The 17,869-nt window shown below is 41.0% G+C and overlaps 1 protein-coding gene across 1 annotated transcript in view; it reads right to left on the bottom strand.

Moving 5' to 3' along the window:
- Positions 1–17,869, bottom strand: part of LOC306858308 (protein piccolo-like) — a gene marked incomplete at its 5' end in the record, with an annotated part of 49,025 nt that overhangs the window by 4,685 nt on the left and 26,471 nt on the right. The window contains 16 exons of the mRNA XM_079398763.1: positions 714–875; positions 2,072–2,260; positions 2,752–3,001; positions 3,168–3,239; positions 4,402–4,495; positions 4,775–4,801; positions 5,537–5,667; positions 5,914–5,964; positions 6,066–6,259; positions 6,364–6,425; positions 6,892–7,000; positions 9,289–9,414; positions 10,751–10,826; positions 10,980–11,065; positions 13,520–15,572; positions 16,189–17,741. Coding sequence (XP_079254889.1) covers positions 714–875; positions 2,072–2,260; positions 2,752–3,001; positions 3,168–3,239; positions 4,402–4,495; positions 4,775–4,801; positions 5,537–5,667; positions 5,914–5,964; positions 6,066–6,259; positions 6,364–6,425; positions 6,892–7,000; positions 9,289–9,414; positions 10,751–10,826; positions 10,980–11,065; positions 13,520–15,572; positions 16,189–17,741 — 5,235 coding nt within the window. The remainder of the gene's footprint in view (positions 1–713; positions 876–2,071; positions 2,261–2,751; positions 3,002–3,167; positions 3,240–4,401; positions 4,496–4,774; positions 4,802–5,536; positions 5,668–5,913; positions 5,965–6,065; positions 6,260–6,363; positions 6,426–6,891; positions 7,001–9,288; positions 9,415–10,750; positions 10,827–10,979; positions 11,066–13,519; positions 15,573–16,188; positions 17,742–17,869) is intronic.

Consider the following 17,869-nt stretch of genomic DNA (forward strand, 5'->3'; position numbering starts at 1 on the left):
AACAAAATAGTCATTTCGTGAGCACCACAAAGTTGTTGTTATCTAACAGGAAAAGTGTGTCTCCAGAGTCCAGACACATGACCAAAAGCACAATTCTTATTGGTTAGCCAGTTTTCTTCGCACTGTAAGGGAAAAGAGATTAGAACACTTCTCCATTTAACAAACATTCAGTCAAATTGGCGGCATACAAATATTTGTGTTGGTCTGAACAAACGTTATGCCGTTCTTTCAAATTAAATTAAATTATTATTTTTGCACCAAACATTCTTTTGGTGTGAACATGCCTTTTACATGATAACAAAAATCCTGCTAATGAAAAATTTTGTTTCTTTGTGTCTTTCATTCAAACATATTTTGACTTGTGTGCTGTTAAACTTCTACTTATGTAAATATGTAAAAGAATATTTAGTCCCGGGAGGAACAAATCACTTCAGGTGGTACAAACTGAAGATTCGGCAGCCAGGATCAAGTGATCATAACTGTCTTCTGTAACGGTTTTGTGTAAAGGAATCCAGTTGCTCACTTTCATTTGGAAAGACCCTTCAGATAGCATCCCCTTCCCACAGTGCCCTTCATGGGCACAAAACACCCTTTGATAAACAGCTAGTCCTCAGCTAGTTACGCTAGCTAGATGTGCGTTAGTAACTCAACATCCTCTCGCTCTCTCTCTCTCTTGCTGTCATCGGCAATCATACGTCTCGTTCAACTCTCACCTCCTTCCGGCTGTGGCCTCTCTTCAGACATGGCTTTCCTGAGGGTCAGGTGACGGCCATCAGGGATCTCATTGGCCGGCGACTCAGACGGGGCTCTCTGAATGGTGAGCACACCAACTACGCTGTGCCTGTGGTGCCTCGGGTCGAGGCGGACATTTTGGGCTGGGGCCATATATCAGCCATGGGTTGGGAGGCGAGAAGGAGGGGAGGTTTGGAGAGGGGAAAAGGGAGGCGAGATGGAGACTCAGAGTATGAACTCGTCACAACATGGACACCACCAGCTTTTACTGTAGGTCATAGTCACATGCAGCCACAGTACGCTTACAGCGTCAACTGAGGTGCAGTGTAGGCCAGCGAGAGCCGCAGAGAGACTGGAGGCAGGGTGGGATGGTGCTTTAAGGAGCGGGCGGCCACATGCACGGCCCTCTTGGTGGAGTGGGGAAGCTGCTAAAAAGCCGGCCGTCTGGGACAGAAAACAACTCAATGGGACAAATAAAAGAAAAGTTCAAAGAAAGGTTGTCAGGCCTGTTGTGAAGGGCTCAAGAGGGCAAAATGTGGCGCTGTGAGTTGTGTGCTGATCAGGGATGGTCGTTTGCTCTCTAACTGTAATAAAATGGTAACCTGAGCAGGTTTTACCTAAAATAACCTCAGTGACAAGGTTTCAACATGTCCCTGTGGGGTAAAAGGACACGTCTGCTGACTAGGTGCCTGACATGTGCAGTCAAATCTCCTCACAGTGATTGACAGGTCTTAGTAATCTTAGTTAGCATCCTGTGGAAGGCAGCAAAGTGCCTGACTAGGTTGGAAATTGTATTCATTTTTGAAGATTTTTTAGGCTGGACTCTGCTTATTGTGCGGTCCCTGGGAATCAAACCCATGACCTTGGCTAATGCCATGCTAGCTGCGCTACAGGAACAGGAAGTTTAAAGTATAATTTCATCTCATATAATTACCAATAGATCAATTCAAAGTTTAGCCCTATTACTTCAAAATATGATATACTTATATACTTTTTAAAATAAATAATGTATTGGCCAGTTTAGCTTAATTGTGTTTTCCGAGTTCTTAAATTGTTATAATTATTAAAAGTGTTAAAAATGTTGGGGAAAAAAAAATAGTTCTTGTGTTTGCAAACGTGACGTGTTCCCAACACACTGGTGAGAACACACAGGCGAATTGGAAGTGAAGTGACAGAATGTGACCACAGGGGGACCAGGGGAAGTAAAACGGGAGAAACCAGAAAACAACAACAGGGAAGGGAAAAAAAACAACAAAAGAGGGCAGTGAAAAAGAACAGGAGGAGGAACAGATGAGTGCGAAGGCAGCCATGCTGTGGAGGTTTTATTTGCGTCGTTTACTTGGTTGGAGACGGGGCTGCCGGCCGGCAGCTTCGGCCGGTGCCGCAGCATCGTCAAGGTGTGCCCGGGCCGTGCCACTTTTGCCATGAGCACGGGGGCCTCCGTGGGGGCGAGCTTGGCCCTCGGAGAGGGACGGCTTCGATGTGCCGGGGCTACTGTGAGATTTCTCAATAGTAGGGACCTGCATGTCTAAAACAACCAGAACCAAATTACCACAAGGGCGTTTCATTCCCTACTTTTGCCTATTTATTCATTTTAATTCTTCAAAAAGTCATTCTTATTTATGTTCTACAATTATTACGTTGTTAAATTATTTGAAATTATCGAGTCTCCATCTGACACAACTGATGTGATACTTAAGGTATTGTGCCCTAGTTAGCATCTAAGCAGGCTGCTTCCTGTCAGCGTGGCCCTGTCACACCCTGTGTGAGGTGGCTGGAGTGAAGCGCTGGTGAGCTCAGCGCCGTTGTGAACTGAACACACATATATGGAGAGCGAGAAGCCAAAGCTAGGAAGCTCGAGAAATACAGGATGGAGAGATCCAGTGAAAGCAAGAACAATACAGAGAGAGGAAGAGAAGACAGAATGCATAGAAATGACAGCAATAGAAGGGTGGAAAAGAAGAAGATATCACAACTGGAGATGTGAAAGACGAAGTGCCATGCAACTTGCTGTCCTACCCTTGGCAGGGTCAGGGAAGATTCCATGACTACGGCTCTTGATGACCGAGGATTTGGGTGAGTCCTCCTTGCCATGACTGGAGGTCTTTGGGGAATGCTGGCTCCCGTGTCCTCCATGGGGTTTGGGCGAGTGCTGGCGGCCCTGTCCCGAGTGAGAACGGCGGTGATGCTCGCCCTCGCTCTGCTCCTTCAGCGGCAGCCAGCGTGGGACGTTGTCCAGTTGAGCCGTGTTGGACAGGTCGATTAGCACCTATAAAGCCCCATACATGGACAATTTCATTATAATGCAGTGATAGTACTGTAGGTGTGTTTATATATACACACACACACACATACACACACTTGTGTATTGTTTAGCACACATTGGACTTGGTGTTTAATCTTTTAAAGTGTGTTTACAGCTTGTAGCTTCTCACCTCTCCCAAGAAGTCATTGGCAGAGCTCTTGTCGTAGTCCCACACGCTGACCTCCAGTGTCTTCTTTCTTAGCTAAACACACACACCACACAAACACAGAGTATTCAATGCCAAGATGATTTACTTTGTGACTATTAACATACATTATTTTAATGTTGTCATTCTAAGTAACTTCAACTGAACTATTCCATGGTTAATCTCTAAATGAGGGGTAAGAAACATCTTATAAACAGAACAAAATTGTATTCCTCTGTACTTTTCTTGTTTTCCAGTAAAACATCTTTAAATATCATTAAACAAGATACATTTACATGAGTAGGATAAATTAATATGTTTAATCAAAAGTGACAGTATAGACATTTATAATGTTGCACAACATTCTATTTCAGAAACATGCTGTACTTTTTATCAAAGCAGTAATTTATCATGATTTCCAAAAAAGTATTAAGCAGCACAATTATTTTCAACCTTTATAATAAGAAATGCTTCCTTAGTTCGAAATCAGCATTTTAGAATGATTTCTGAGGGATCATGTCACATTGAAGACTGGAGTCATGTCTGTTGAAAATTCAGCTTTGCCATCACAGGAATAAATTACATTTTAAAATATATGAATATAGAAAACTGTTATTTGAAATTGTAATAATATTTCACATAATTATTGTTTCAACTGTATTTTTGGTCAGCCTTTGTGAGCAAAGAGACTTTCTGAGACATTCTGAACCTTTTCTGAAGTAAATTTATTTTGTTTTTAGATACTTTTACTGGAAAGCAATTAATTTTTTTTTTTTTACAAAAATATCTCTTTTCTGTTAATCCAGCAGACATCTCCAACACGATATGCAGCACTGGAGCACTAAATCCAGATGGTTTTCAATACAAGCCTCACCTACCTGCATTCTGTTTTTCTCTCTCAATTAAGAGCCGTTCGCCTCGCTTCAATAGTCCAGTAAAATATATCAATCACATCTGTCAGCGGCAGCCTCAGAGAGCTCAACAGACTTAGGAAACTCTTTGGTCTTAATTAGAATAAAGCACTTCTGGGAGACAACAGACTTTTCCCTGTTTGCAGCAAAAGCCTGAGATTCTCTCTGAAGAGCTTTCAGATAATTGAAATCTCAAAACTGACATGTTCAAACTAAAAAAAGCATATTCCATCAAAGTGAAATCAGATTTTTCTTTTGGTTTTCTAGACACCTAGACATGTGCAAATGATTGCAAGCTTGTAGTTCACCTGTTCCAGATGGATATTTTTGTAGATGACAGTCTGGTTCCACTCTGGGTTCAGGCTCTTCTGAACATGTTTGGACCTTCTTTTGTTTTCAGCACTGCAATTAGATAACATACCACAAGAGGTCACCTTGAGTTGCAGGTGTAAAATGAGTTTGGCACAAACTTAACCAAGAAACACCCCACACTGGTGGCAAATGGTTTGCACAATGGAGGACGTCTAGTATAGGCCCACTTGTGACCATATACTACACTGAGAAATGATCAAATGAGAAACAATGATATAAAGAGCAAAACACTACATCATTAAGCCATTCATGTCCAAGCATGGCCAAGTCTTGTGTAATGTGCTGGTACTGTAGGAAAGAATCACATACCTGGCATTCTGCACAACCATGACCTGACTGTGAAGATCCAGCATGCAGCAAAAACAGACAACAATCAGTGATGAGTGGGAAACTGCAAAGGGAGGGCTGTGTGAATGTGTGTGTGTGTGTGTGTTTGCAGTAGCCCATGCATTCTTGCCCATATGGAGCAGAGAAATGGAGAGCTCCTGTTTCTGTAGGTTCAATCTAAGTACTGCATGATCAGATGAGAGCAAGAAATGATCCAACACACATACATAAACATACACACCAACCTACAAACATCAATCAGCGCTATCATTTTACACACAAACTGAACTAGCATTGATTTTTTCTCTTTTGCTGACTCACTTACTGCACATATAAATGCATGAACACACACACACACACACAAAATCATATACAGCTAAAAACTAGGTCTTACACAATATGCATAATCCTCTCCAGGTCTTTCCCACAGACCTGGTGCTAATTACAGCTGGATAAGTGATTTTCTGTTTCGTTAACTCATGGGCAGTAGCAGCTAGGATTGAATAAAAGCTCTGGGAGTCTTAATTTCCAGTGCCAAGGGTAAAACAGGTGGATTTATCTTTTTTAAGTCAAGAAACCAGATATTAAATTATACTAACATCTTTTTTAACACTCTCTGGGCAGCTTAAAAAGGAAGAGGCTGGACATGTAAAATGACCAACCACAGTTGGTTGTTCACACTAAGGCTCAAACTTTGAGGCACAATTTAGTTCCAGTCAGTTGACTTTTACTCAAGATACTTACCCTCTGCCCGGCAGCAAGTAAACTTTAACAAACGGATCCGAGTAGCCGTTATTGTCCCGGGGTGCCAGATTTCGTGCTTGAAGAACATGGACAATGAGATTTCCCAGCTGTTTGTCGTAATTTATTTGAAGCTGCAAAATTGAAAAAAGAAAGAAATGTTTTTTCTACTCTTTACTACTAAAAAGATGAATGAATATGGCATAAACACATTCTGTTGATTAATAAGCAGGGTTCTGACCAATGAGTTCACTTTACACGATTCAGATTGCACTCATAGTGAGTGATTTCTAGGTGAAGAAATATTTTAGAGTTGAGCATAACTAGAAGTGCCTGAATAAGCTATGCTTATAGCTGCATTAATGAGAGCCGAAATCTACCTGGATCTCTCCTGACACTGGATGGGACTGAGTTTTTGCAGCCTCAGAGGTCTAAGAAACAACATCAGCAGTAAGAAAAGACATAGTTATGCATTTGAATCTCTACACACAAAAAGGCATCAAATAATTGCATGTGCATGGTATATGCGTACCTTGCTGTGACGCTTCTTGCTGACAGAGGGTGAACCAGGCTGGCCAGGGCTGGGAACTGCACTGGAGCCAGTGGACGCTGAGGCTTTATCCAGTGCTGATGCAGAGGAGGACGGCACCTGCTGCTGGGACACTTTCTGCAGCTCGGCAGCCAGCTGCTTAGGGTCCACACCTGGTGACCGCGGAGGTCTGTCTCCTGTATAATTATAAATGCAAGTCAGAAGTTAGTGGTAAAGTGCCATTGAGGTTAATTAGGACATTATCATTCGACTGTCTTCTCCACTGACTGGAGGTTCTCACCTTTGGTCTGGTCTTGAAGGTCAAGGTGGGAGCTTTCAGAATCAGACAGCATATTTATGTCACTGGAGATAAATGATGGTCAAGAGACAAAAAGTTCATTTAAGACAACATGAAATCAAAATGGACCCTATTTACTCTCGTTAATGTTCCTGGTTTAAATGTACTTTGGCTCTCAAATGACTTATTTTTGGTTGAAGTCACAAATCCTTTTTACTTTTTTAGCCCCTTTCCCTCTAACCCCTTTTTACATAAAAAATATGTAATGTCAATTTTTCATGATTTATTGCCCTACATTTCTTCTTATTAAATATTATGTTTCATTAAGAAATACATCAAAATATGGAATAGGAATGGGTTAGGAACTGTGTTTCATTTTAACTTGACATTTAAATATGCACAAATTTTTCCAAACAAGTACTAATAATTTCTTTAGTTGTACAACTTTTATAGAAGACAGATAGAAGGTAAAAGTAAAAATAACCTAAAGCACATTTAAATAATAAGTAGGTATACTAATCTGGCACTCACAGTCTGACACATATCTCCGCCTCTCCGACCTGGTGACCAACCAGTCCCTGCACCTCCTCGTATGTCTTACCAGTCAAAGAAATGCTGTTCCATTCCAGAACTTGCATTCCTATGCAAACACACACACATATAAAATCAGCCATTAGATACATTTTAGTCTTCACTATCTAAAAGATCAACACGCTGTGAAAAGCACTGCAACACCACACGTGATGTCTTTCAATTAAACGAACCGTTCTGTAGAAACCCTGTGAGAAAGCAGAGGGAAAAACATGCAGCAGAGTTCACCCCAAGTCACAGCAAACTGAAACCACTCTGTTGATGCACTTACACAGATGAAAACGTGTCTTCAGGTAGGCCAGGTAGGCCCGCTTTGGACGTTTCGAAAATCCCATGTTACGGTGGATGCTTGGGGTCCCTGGAGGTGAATGTGTACTTATGTCATGTACTGTATATGTACACACTCACATAATTTATAGTTTAATGTGAGAGACTGAACAGCCGGCTCACATTACTCCACTGCTTAACACCAGCTTGATAATATATGAGTCACATGGCTATTGTAACCATGCCGACTGCATGCATAATCACACTTAAAGCAAGTAGAAACATTTGACTTTTACCCTTAAGAAGCTTCAACTGCTGGGACATTATGTGGGAGAGAGACAATCCGATATGAGAAGAGACGAGACAGGAAGAGGATACTAGAAGAGACTGAATAAGATGAGATGAGAAAAGAGTAGATATGAGAGAGAAGAGAAGGGCCAAGATGAGAAAAAGTGAAATGGGATGAGACGAGGCAAAGTGAAATGAGAGAGTATATACATAAAGAAACAAGAGTAAAGACAAGAAAAGGTAAGAGATGTTGATACTAGAAGAGACTAAGCAAGATGAGATGAGACAAAAGTAGATATGAGAAGAGAAAAGAAAAGATCAAAAGAGAAGAGAAGGAACAAGATGAGATGAGAAAAGGTGAGACAAGACAAGATAAGGGTAAAGAAGAGACCAGATAAGATTCAATGAAACAAGATCACAAGAGAAGAGTCGAGACAAGTTGAGAAGGGATGGGACAAGATGAGAAAAGACAGGAAAATGAGAAATAAACTGAAAAGATCTTGTACATGAGAACAAGATGAGAGGAGTTGAGAGAAGAGACGTAAAGATTAGACAAAAGATGGCGTGAAAAGAAAAGATGAGATTATATGAGATGAATTGAGACAAGATGAAAATAGAACAGACAGTAAGTGATAAGATGAGGCGAGACAAAAAATGAGACAAGAATAAAGAAGAGAAGATATGAGGAGAGAAGAGACAAGATAATACTAGAAGAGACGAGACACAAGAGTATACATGAGAACAGAAAAGAACAGAACACAACAGAAAATGAGGAGCAGAGAAGAGGACACAGCTAACGAATCAGATGTCTAAATACAAAGTGATATTTGATAGAGAGTGTGAGAAGAGGAGGAGGAAGACAGATGTGAAGTGTCAGTCCCAGTCAAAGCTCAGAATGTTCTCTCACAAAGCCCAGCTGTTGTATATAGCCTCATAAATAAGCCTGCACACAGACAGATCCACTCCCTCCGGCTTCACTTTCCCCCTCGCCACCTATCCCGGCCCCTCGTAAATTATGCCCGGGAGAAAGCAGCACAAAAGCCGGAGCCCAAGCAGACATAATTTACAACACTCCATGCTCAACCTCACCCCTGGAGAAAGAGAGAGCATTAACATCTCCGTCACAACTGAGATCAATAGAGCTTGTAAAATTCAGCTCCATCAAAATAGCTGAAATAGTCCATCAAGACAGTCCAAAGCAGTCATGAAAACCAAATTTCACTCTGGGTTTTATTCCAAAAGTCTGTTATGATTCTTCCAAGTCAACGAGAAACTCGTCAGCCATCACTGGGCGAATCTGTCACAATGAGGTCAATCCTACATTTTGTAAAGTGCACATTTACATAACGGCATTGTAAAAAACACTGTGTCAAAGCAGTAAAACCTCAAACTCTTTTCAGCTGAACTCTCCAGAGACATTTCAGTCAAAGTTTTGATATTAATTTAACACTCAACTCTCATTTGATCCGCGCAACACCTACGCCGCCAATGTACACTGCAGAGGAAACACAGTCCTGAAACTTCAACTTCATTTTCTGCTGCTCTATCTTTATCTCTCACATCAAGGGTGAGTCACTCCTGGAGCCTGGAGGTGAAGAATCACGTGGATTAGCATAATTTGTTTTTCCTGTCTCCTACTCTGAAATATCACATCACGTTGTGGCCCTTAATGTCAACAGATGCGCTTCTCTCCTTGCTTAGTGAACATCGATACAAACCAAAACAGTGAACTCACACAGTGACTGGCTTAAAAGAGTAACCACCCTTCACTGAGGTGCCTACCTTCCACAATCTTCCCCGTCTGTTCCGCAGCTCCTCCAGGTAATACTTTGGCAACATACGCACCAATGTCCCCATTGCTGCCCGGGACCTCTTTTCCTCCAACCACACGGATGCCCAGTCCGTTTCCTGTGAGAAAATAGTATTGTATACATATAAAGGTGGTCCAAAACCTGCACCAGATGGTAACAAGCCTAGAAGACTCTTTTTGATATATTTTTTTTGGAACAGTGAATTTTCATTTGTTACTAAGAAGGTTTTGAGTCAAAAGTCCAATTATTCAAACTAGAAGTGGTTTTGCATATTGTTTTCCGTATTTGAAAACCATTTTGTATTACACTTTACAAAAATAAAGGTTTAAAAGTGTGTTTTCTCAGTGATGTCACAAAAGAACCATTGTGGGATCCCCAAAAAGAACCGTTAAGTGAACAGTTTTTCTTAGTTTGAAGAACATTTTTGTGCAATGGAAAGGTTCCATGGATGTTAAATGATCTTCATGAAACCATTAATGGCAATACCGAACCTTGTAAACCCAATTAAACTAAAGAGTCTAAAAAATAAAAAAATAAAACCACAATTTAGACAACACCGATACATTCAGACAAGAAGATAGATTTTAAGAAAAAGGTTGAATTGTGCTGCCAGACCTAAGGTATATTTCTAATGTCAGGAATGTCAGGAAGCAAGTTGACAAATCTATAATAGGCTTTTTAGTGCGGCATAAGTGTGTTCAATAAACTGTATAGTATCCTTAGGCAATAACGAGGAAATACTCAAGCTTTTTTGTAGTCAAGATGTTTAGGTGTTTATACAGACATCCTGTCATTCAGAATCATCGTGCACAGATCCTTCCATTACATTAATTACAGTGCAACAAATCCACCAGTCACAGCACAGGACATTCACTATAGCCTTATTCATTGTCTTTTTTAAGGCACTTGTTTGTTCATCAGTTTCTAATTATCAAGATAATCCAATTTGTGCATTACACGCCATTTTGAGCTTTGATGACAGATGAAATTGGAGGGATGCCAATCTGCCACATTGCTGCATAATGTCTGCCCTGTTCTAATGCTTAAAGGACCACTGACACAGAAGATCAAGAGGAATCAACCACACCTAGTATGTAACATACCAAAGCATGAGGAGGGGATAGACCGCTGATGTGCTTTTGCTCAGAGGTTTCGTGTCTGTTTACATTTGGTGTGCAAATTAAAGGGAAATTGGAGAAGAGCTAATGTGTTGTTTAGTAGTAGGCATACAATAAAACTGTGCCAATTCAATCTCAGCATGGTGAAACTAATGTTTGGATAGACATAAGCCTCGGGCATCTCTCCATGATGGCCTGGTAAGCAAACAGATCCTCTTTTATCAGGGGCAGCTGTCCTAAACGTCTGTCTACATTGTTGGAGCATGTCAGGAAGCCAAGCAGCACAGCATTGAGTATTTGAGAGGTTGCACTTACCTGATACACTACGATCTTTGGGATCCCTCTGTAGTTTTATTCTGGCATAAGGAAACGGGTAGTTTGCTGACTTTCCCTAAAGAGACATCAAATAAGCGGAATTAGACACTGTAATATACAATAATATGTTTTGTCTAATGACCAGGTCTCTATAAATGTCTGTTTTTTAGGTTTCTTGCAATGTATATTCACTGGGCTGAAATGGTAATGCAAAAACCATATGTATCACCTGTCTTCTATCCCCTTGTCCGTTCTCTGTACGCCCATCTCGTGGTTTATCAAACCAGTCAGTTTCCTCCCGTCGCAGGTGGTACGCTTCAAAAAAACAGATGGAAATTAAAATGTTAAAGTCTTGCTTGCAGCTCTGTTAAAACAAACCCCTAAAGGCTCTCTGGTAACATCGGGTACTAGAGACAGCTAATGTACATATGCAGTCTCAAATTCAAACAATATAGAGCCATCTGGGACAGAAAAGGAAATGGTTATATAAAGTAGAGCAGTTATTTTTGCATGCAAACCTAAAACTAAAACAAACCCTGAGGATACAAGTCTTCAGATTGTATTTTTTTTCTTCTATATTTAATTCTCCATTGGAATTCTTTAGAAGAAGATTCAGAGCAGGTCTGTTTACTACTGTACCTTCCCCTAAAACCTTAAGTTTTCATAAATAAGACAGGGATTAATGACAGAGGTAGGATATATTTTGGCATACTATCTTGTAATAGTGTTGGCATGGGTTATTCAGCTACAATGTGGAAGGGGGAGGGGAGGGGGGGGGTTATAGGGTTTTACATTGAAAGACAATTTTAGATGTCAATATTTTGTCATGGACATGTGAATAACTGACCTAAGGTCATCAACATTTAACAGAAGACAATTTTAGTATTTACAGACCTGACATTTCGATGTAAAATGATATGACAGATGTAGATCCCATTACATGGTGAAACACTCACTCACGCTTTATAAATGTGACTAATTTGATAAGGAAGTCATTACTTTCAATAGATTTGATATGAAAAGTTATTACTAGTATTATATGAATGATTTTGTTTGTAAACCAAATTTGTGAAATTGCAGCAGCTTAAACTGAGAAAATTAGCGTTATTTTTAGAGAGAAAGGTGTGAAATTCCAATTTAATGCAAAAGCTGCATTCACTAACACAGCATTTCATTAGTGTGCAAATTCGTCATACTTCCTGCAACATGTTGTTATGGAGATGAATTTGCGGTCGATTTAGTTGCCTAACAGCTCATGGGTGATTGGCAGGTGGGTGGTCATGGTAGCAGGGGTGTGGGGGAGACGGGAGACGTGCAGGAGTCTAAGGTGGTTATACTCTACCGTTTGTGACATTCTCATGTGAGTTTCCTGGATCGTCTCTGTTCAAACCCACCAGGGATTCACTTAGTGCTGCAACCAAGGCAAATGCATTTACTTCCAGATGACACATATGATGAACAACACATCATATGCTGTTAAATGTATGGGGTCAATTACTTTACAGATAAATGAAAAAAAAGAATGTTAAAATCGTTGAGTATTTTGGGTTTGAGCTTCACGTTCTGCGGTTGTGATTCTTTAACTCTATATTGTGTAACAATTACAATATTCACGTCTTTTTTATATTGTTCAGTGACGTTAATGTAATTTCATGCATTTCACAGGTCATGAGGGGAAGAGACATGCAATCCAATGCAATTACCGTTTCATCAATAAAAATATACTTTAAATGGTTTCATAAATCAAAAGACAAACATAATACACAGCTAAGAAAAAGCATAGCCCTTTCTATTTGAAGGCATTATTAGTTCCCAAGTAAAAAACAAAGCAGATGAACATGCAAGAAAGTGAAAGAGTTTATTCAAAACCAGACAGGAAGAGACACACACATCACTTGTCCTATTTATTAAAGGAACATCAAACATGCAAACACAAAACTGGCATGGTATTATTTACTCTGGTACATGCTAGCAACATGCATGAAGAGTATAATTTATCACTGAGAGAGAGAAGTTTGTATGAACGATGACATTTTGTATATACTGTATCCTATAACATTTTCTGAAAGGAAACTGAAACTTCTTTCAATAAATTTAAAAACAAATGTCTTTTATACAGAAATTTTTTTTCTCATTAATACAGTTTGTTGTAGCTGAGGTTTTACATATAATTCAATATATCTATAAAGCATTATAAAATAACTAACATGAAGAGATAATCTTTGTTGTTATACTGACTTTTTTTGCTATAAGGCACTTAGATAATAGATAACTACACAATTAAAATATAACTAAACAGACAATTAATCAAAAACATGAGCAGCTATTCTATATAAAGCTATTCTTATGCTAATGAAAATAGAGATTTATAATATGTCTTGTCAGTGTAAGTGTAACTTTTTCTCATTTATCAGAGCACATATCCACATTAAATAAAAATACAAAGACTGAAAGCATGCACTATAAGAGTTCACACAGAAACAAAATGTCAGTCTATGAAGAAATCACATGCAAAAATGTTTAACTCCAACTGTAACTATGCCACAGAAATGTTAATATAGAAAGACAACTTGGACAGTTTGATTCTTTCATTTTTTAAGCATAGGACAAGAAAGCTCAAACAAGACAGAAAAGCAGTTATCAGCAGAGAACTGATGCCTTCATATAGCCAGGAATGAGCACTTACAAGATGAGACATAGATAAATAAAAATCTGGTACTGTGTATGAAGAGTCACGCCAAGAGGACAGTCCGTGGACAAACAAATTACCTTCACTATCAGACATGGTGCCCTGCAGATCATCAATTAGCACATAGCCACGCCCTCTTGAAGGATCTTCTCTGAGATGTTGCTGTTGAGGGTCTTGGAGGGACAAACATGACCCAAACTGATCACGGGAGTCGGCAGATATGGGTGGGAGCGGACCCGCTGATGCCCGTGCCATACCCATTGGCTGACCCACTGGACTCAGTGGGCTCTCTTCCTCTGAGTTCTGTGCCACAATAGGAATACGTCCACGCCCACCTTGTACAATGGGCAGGCTTGTAGGTTTTGACCTGCCTGATGGAGCCTGGAAAGCTGAGGTGTCTGAGGAGGGGTCACCTTCTGCTTTGAGCCTCAGAGATGAACTTGAGGTATCCCTTTTAAGGGACAGGTCAAGGCCATACACAGAGGAGGGTCTAGAGGAAGGCCGTGACCTACTTCCACTAGGGTAAGCAGAGTCTTCTCCCACAGAGGACCTCATGCCTGGGCTAAGATTTAGGCTTTGGCCCAGATTGAGTGAACCTGCCAAATTGGCCCCAAGAGTGGAGCCCAGGTATTTCTGCTGTTCAGCAATGTTCTTGCGTAGCCCAAAGGTGATTTCATCCTGCAGAAGTCTGCTTGATCTGGGAGAAGCACTACTGGACCCTAAGTAGCTACTATAGTCTGTTTCTAGAGACCTGCTATCCTGGATGGAGGAATACTTGCCTATGTTGCTGGTGTTTTTGTGTTTCTGGTAGAGCATAGATGTAGGAAGTTGCTTGGCAGCCTGTTTCTCTAAGGTAAGTCTACTGATGCTGTACTTTTCAATTTTGGGGAATGCCCTGTAGCCTCCACTAGACACTCCAGTGTTGGAGGTATAGTGATGTGAGAGTCCAGCAAGCTGCTCTAAACTTTCAGTGCCCCCTGTGCTTCTCCGGAACTCCTGTTTCAGTTGTTGTTTTAAGAGCTTTAGTTCAAATGGCTCTTCCATTGGGTCCTCTTCATCTTGAGCCTTATCATAAGAGTGAAGTCTGGAGGAGCTGCCCAGGTAGTCTGTGCCAACATCTGCAGCAGTGCGTCTCAGAAGGCGCTCTGCTTTGGCTAGATCCCTCTCAGCAATGCCATAGCTGGCAGATGAAATGCTACCAGTGCTTTTTGCAAGTTCTGCTGCATCTTCTAAAAGCATATAGCTCCTTGGTGTTTGATGCTGCTCTAAATCTGCATAGAAGGAGTCAGCAGATACATTTGACATAGGACTGACTGCCAAGCTGCCAGAACGCTCTTCTAGGCTGTGCAAGTCAAGGTGGTTACCATATTTTCCTCCCAAGTAAGATGACGTGTCATAGCTGGTGGAAATTTTGGTAGAATCTAATTCAGAGAGGAGAGCAGCTTGTTGTCTGGCTTTCTGCTGGAGCAAGAGCATTTGGTGGTAGCTCTGTTGTTGTGATGCAGTCAGAGAAGGAACAGAAGAGTACATGGACTGGGATTGGTATGATGACTGAGGCTGGTATAGGGACTGCTGATACTGTTGGTACTGGTAGTGGGAATATTTTCCATACTGGTCATGCTTCGTCTGCGGAGGAACAAATTCATCAAGTTCTGACTGTGGTGCAGTACGTGGTCTCTCAAGCCCATGTCCACTGACCTCCTCTCCAACTCTTGTTTCACGAATGTTACTCACCTCACTGTCAGACATGTAGTCACGGTCCTCTGCAACACTCTGCAGATAGGCCCTTTCCCTCTTCTCCCTTTCTTTAAGCAATGCCTCCTTTCTTCGGTTAATGCCCATCTCCAGGTATCGCAGCTTGGCATCAATCTCCTTTTCTTCCTCATCCAGTTCAGCTTGCTTTTTACGCAGTTTGGAGGACTCTCTCTCAACCAGGTCTAGCTCACGGTCAATGTCCTGCAGGATTTTTGCTCGTGCCATGTTAGTGCTCCGGCAGAGACGGCGACGAGCTGAGCCAGTGCTGTAGGCTGTTTGACCAGCATTAACAGCTTCTTCCTCTGAAGGTGGGTTAGGAAGGGTCCTCTTAACCTTCTTTTGGGTGCCGGATGGAGTTCCACTTGGAGATCCCTTTCCCTTTGGATGACAAATATAAAGAGAATTATCAGTTAAATGACAAAGTTTTTGTTTAAGTAAAAATTTATTTTCAAGCTTAATCATAGTTCATATGAATGACCATGGTATATTTAAGGCTTTAAAGTTGGTTCATTAAAAAAAAAAAAAAAAAAAAAACTTTAAAAACAAGTAACCACCACCTATGTTTTCAAGATTGAAAATGAAGTATAATGGTAAAAAGAAAAAAGTCTCTAGAGGATTTTGTTTGCTCATGTCAGACATGCCTTGAGGATGGGTAAACAAACACATACTCTATATCTGCTGTTCTGCTGCATTACTTTAAAGGCGCAAGCACTGAAAATATTAAAAAGGACATCTAACATGTCAATGGCTACCAGGCCTGGGGCAACATTTGAAAAACAAGAGAGAGAAAGTCAATGTAAGCTGAACAATAGCATGAAGCTATTACACAAAAACAATCTGATAAGTCTGCCTCAAGGCATTATAAATTTTAAATCATATATTATCAAATAATTATGTAAAAAGCAAGCAAATAAGAAATAAGTTTCAGAATATTTTCCAAGCCGAGTCTTCTCACAAAACTTAAAACACTTGTAAAAAAATACTGTATACTCACAGAGTAACCCTCAGAATACTGGAAATTTGCTGCTGCCCTTTCTTCAGCAGTTGGGCTCATGGGTTTGGGGTCAGACATTGACCTTTGTATGACCTTGGGAGCCCTAGGACTTGTTGGTGGACCTTTGGATAGATCTGTGGCAGAGCGTATTCTCTGTGGGCTTGTGTCTCCAAGGGATTTCTCATAGGACAAATACTCAAGGGATTTGCTAGGGGATACACAAGGGGAAATTGGGGAGTACAGTACTTTTGGGGATTTGGGAGGACCTGGGACAACCTGAAGAGTAGAGGCATCTGCTTTGAGGTGAGGAGACTGACCTATATCAAGTGGAGTGGGACGCCTCTTTGGAGAGGAAGTTCTATCAGAGTCAGGATAATCTAATCTAGTATCTACCTGCACAGAGTGCCCCCTAAGTGTTCCTGATGAGTCTGTTTGTACAGAGATTTCAGTAAGGGCCTGAACTGACACAGGTCCTCTTTCACCCATGCCATTTTTACCACCACGTGGTCTACTGCGCCTGCCTCGAGCAGGAACTTCCCATTCATCTTGGTCTTCATCATCTGTCTGTACACAGCTATCAACACTTTTTTTTGTACTTTTCTTTTTCCTTCCTGCAGTGTAGGCCTTTTCAGTATTATCCTCCTCATCAGTCTGGCAGCCACTGTCCATTTTTCTTTCTCCTGCCACAACAAGAGCCTCTGTCAGGACTTCACCTGGATACATCTGCCTGAACTTCTGTTCTTCCAACTGCTGTCTGAGCTGCTCTTGGAGTCTCTGGATCTGCTCTAACTGCTCCTGTTGCTGAGCATAAGTTTCCTTTTGCATCAAAAGGTGGGTCTGTCTCTCCTCTTCCTGCTGACATAGTATTTGCTGTTTCATGGCCTGGAGTTCTTCCAGCTCCTTCTGCAAAAGAAGCTGTTCTTGCTCACGGAACCGCTGTATCTCCTGTCTCTCCCACTCAAGTTCTTCAGCCAAGCGTTGCTGCTTCATCTTCTCCAGCTCAAGAAACTCACGCTCCATTTGGTACTGTCCATCTCCTGGAACCAAGGGTGAAGACAGAGCTTCTAAAGAGGCTGCAATTGCCTCCAGTGAAGCATTTGTGTAGGTGTCGAGTGCTGCCACTGTGGTGACTGTTGAAACTACATCTGACAGAGTTGTCGAAAGGCCAGCCTTTGAAACAACAGTCTCCAGATTTAATGGTAAGTCACTTTGTTCTTCTGCTGTGGTTACAGCAATTGTTGAAAGAAAACTGTGTGACCTAGTGAGAGGCTGATTCTGTAGAGTTGACAGTGATGGCATAGTATCACTTGTGTGCATGCCTGATAGAGTATTGTAGGATGTGCTGAAGATAGATCCAGGCTGGGTGGTTATGGCATATGTAGAAGGAACTGGTGCTGCTACAGAAGAATAAACAATACCATTGGAAGATCTTAGGACACTAGAAACACCATAGTGGGTTCCAACTGCTGAAGTAATCCTGGCTTGTGTGTACTGTGGAACTGTCATTCCAGTGCACACTCCTGTAGACTTGTTCGAATAGTCTACAGCTTCACCTGTTAAAAGTTCATTTTGTTAGATTAGAGTTCGGCACATATAAAGAGTGCAATGGTAACAGCATTGATATAACCATGCACCATCCAAAGGATGAACAATTAAAACACCAAAAAGTACACTGAATAGC

This window comes from Barbus barbus (genome assembly GCF_936440315.1).
Source record: "Barbus barbus genome assembly, chromosome: 39".
Taxonomy (NCBI): Eukaryota; Metazoa; Chordata; class Actinopteri; order Cypriniformes; family Cyprinidae; genus Barbus; species Barbus barbus.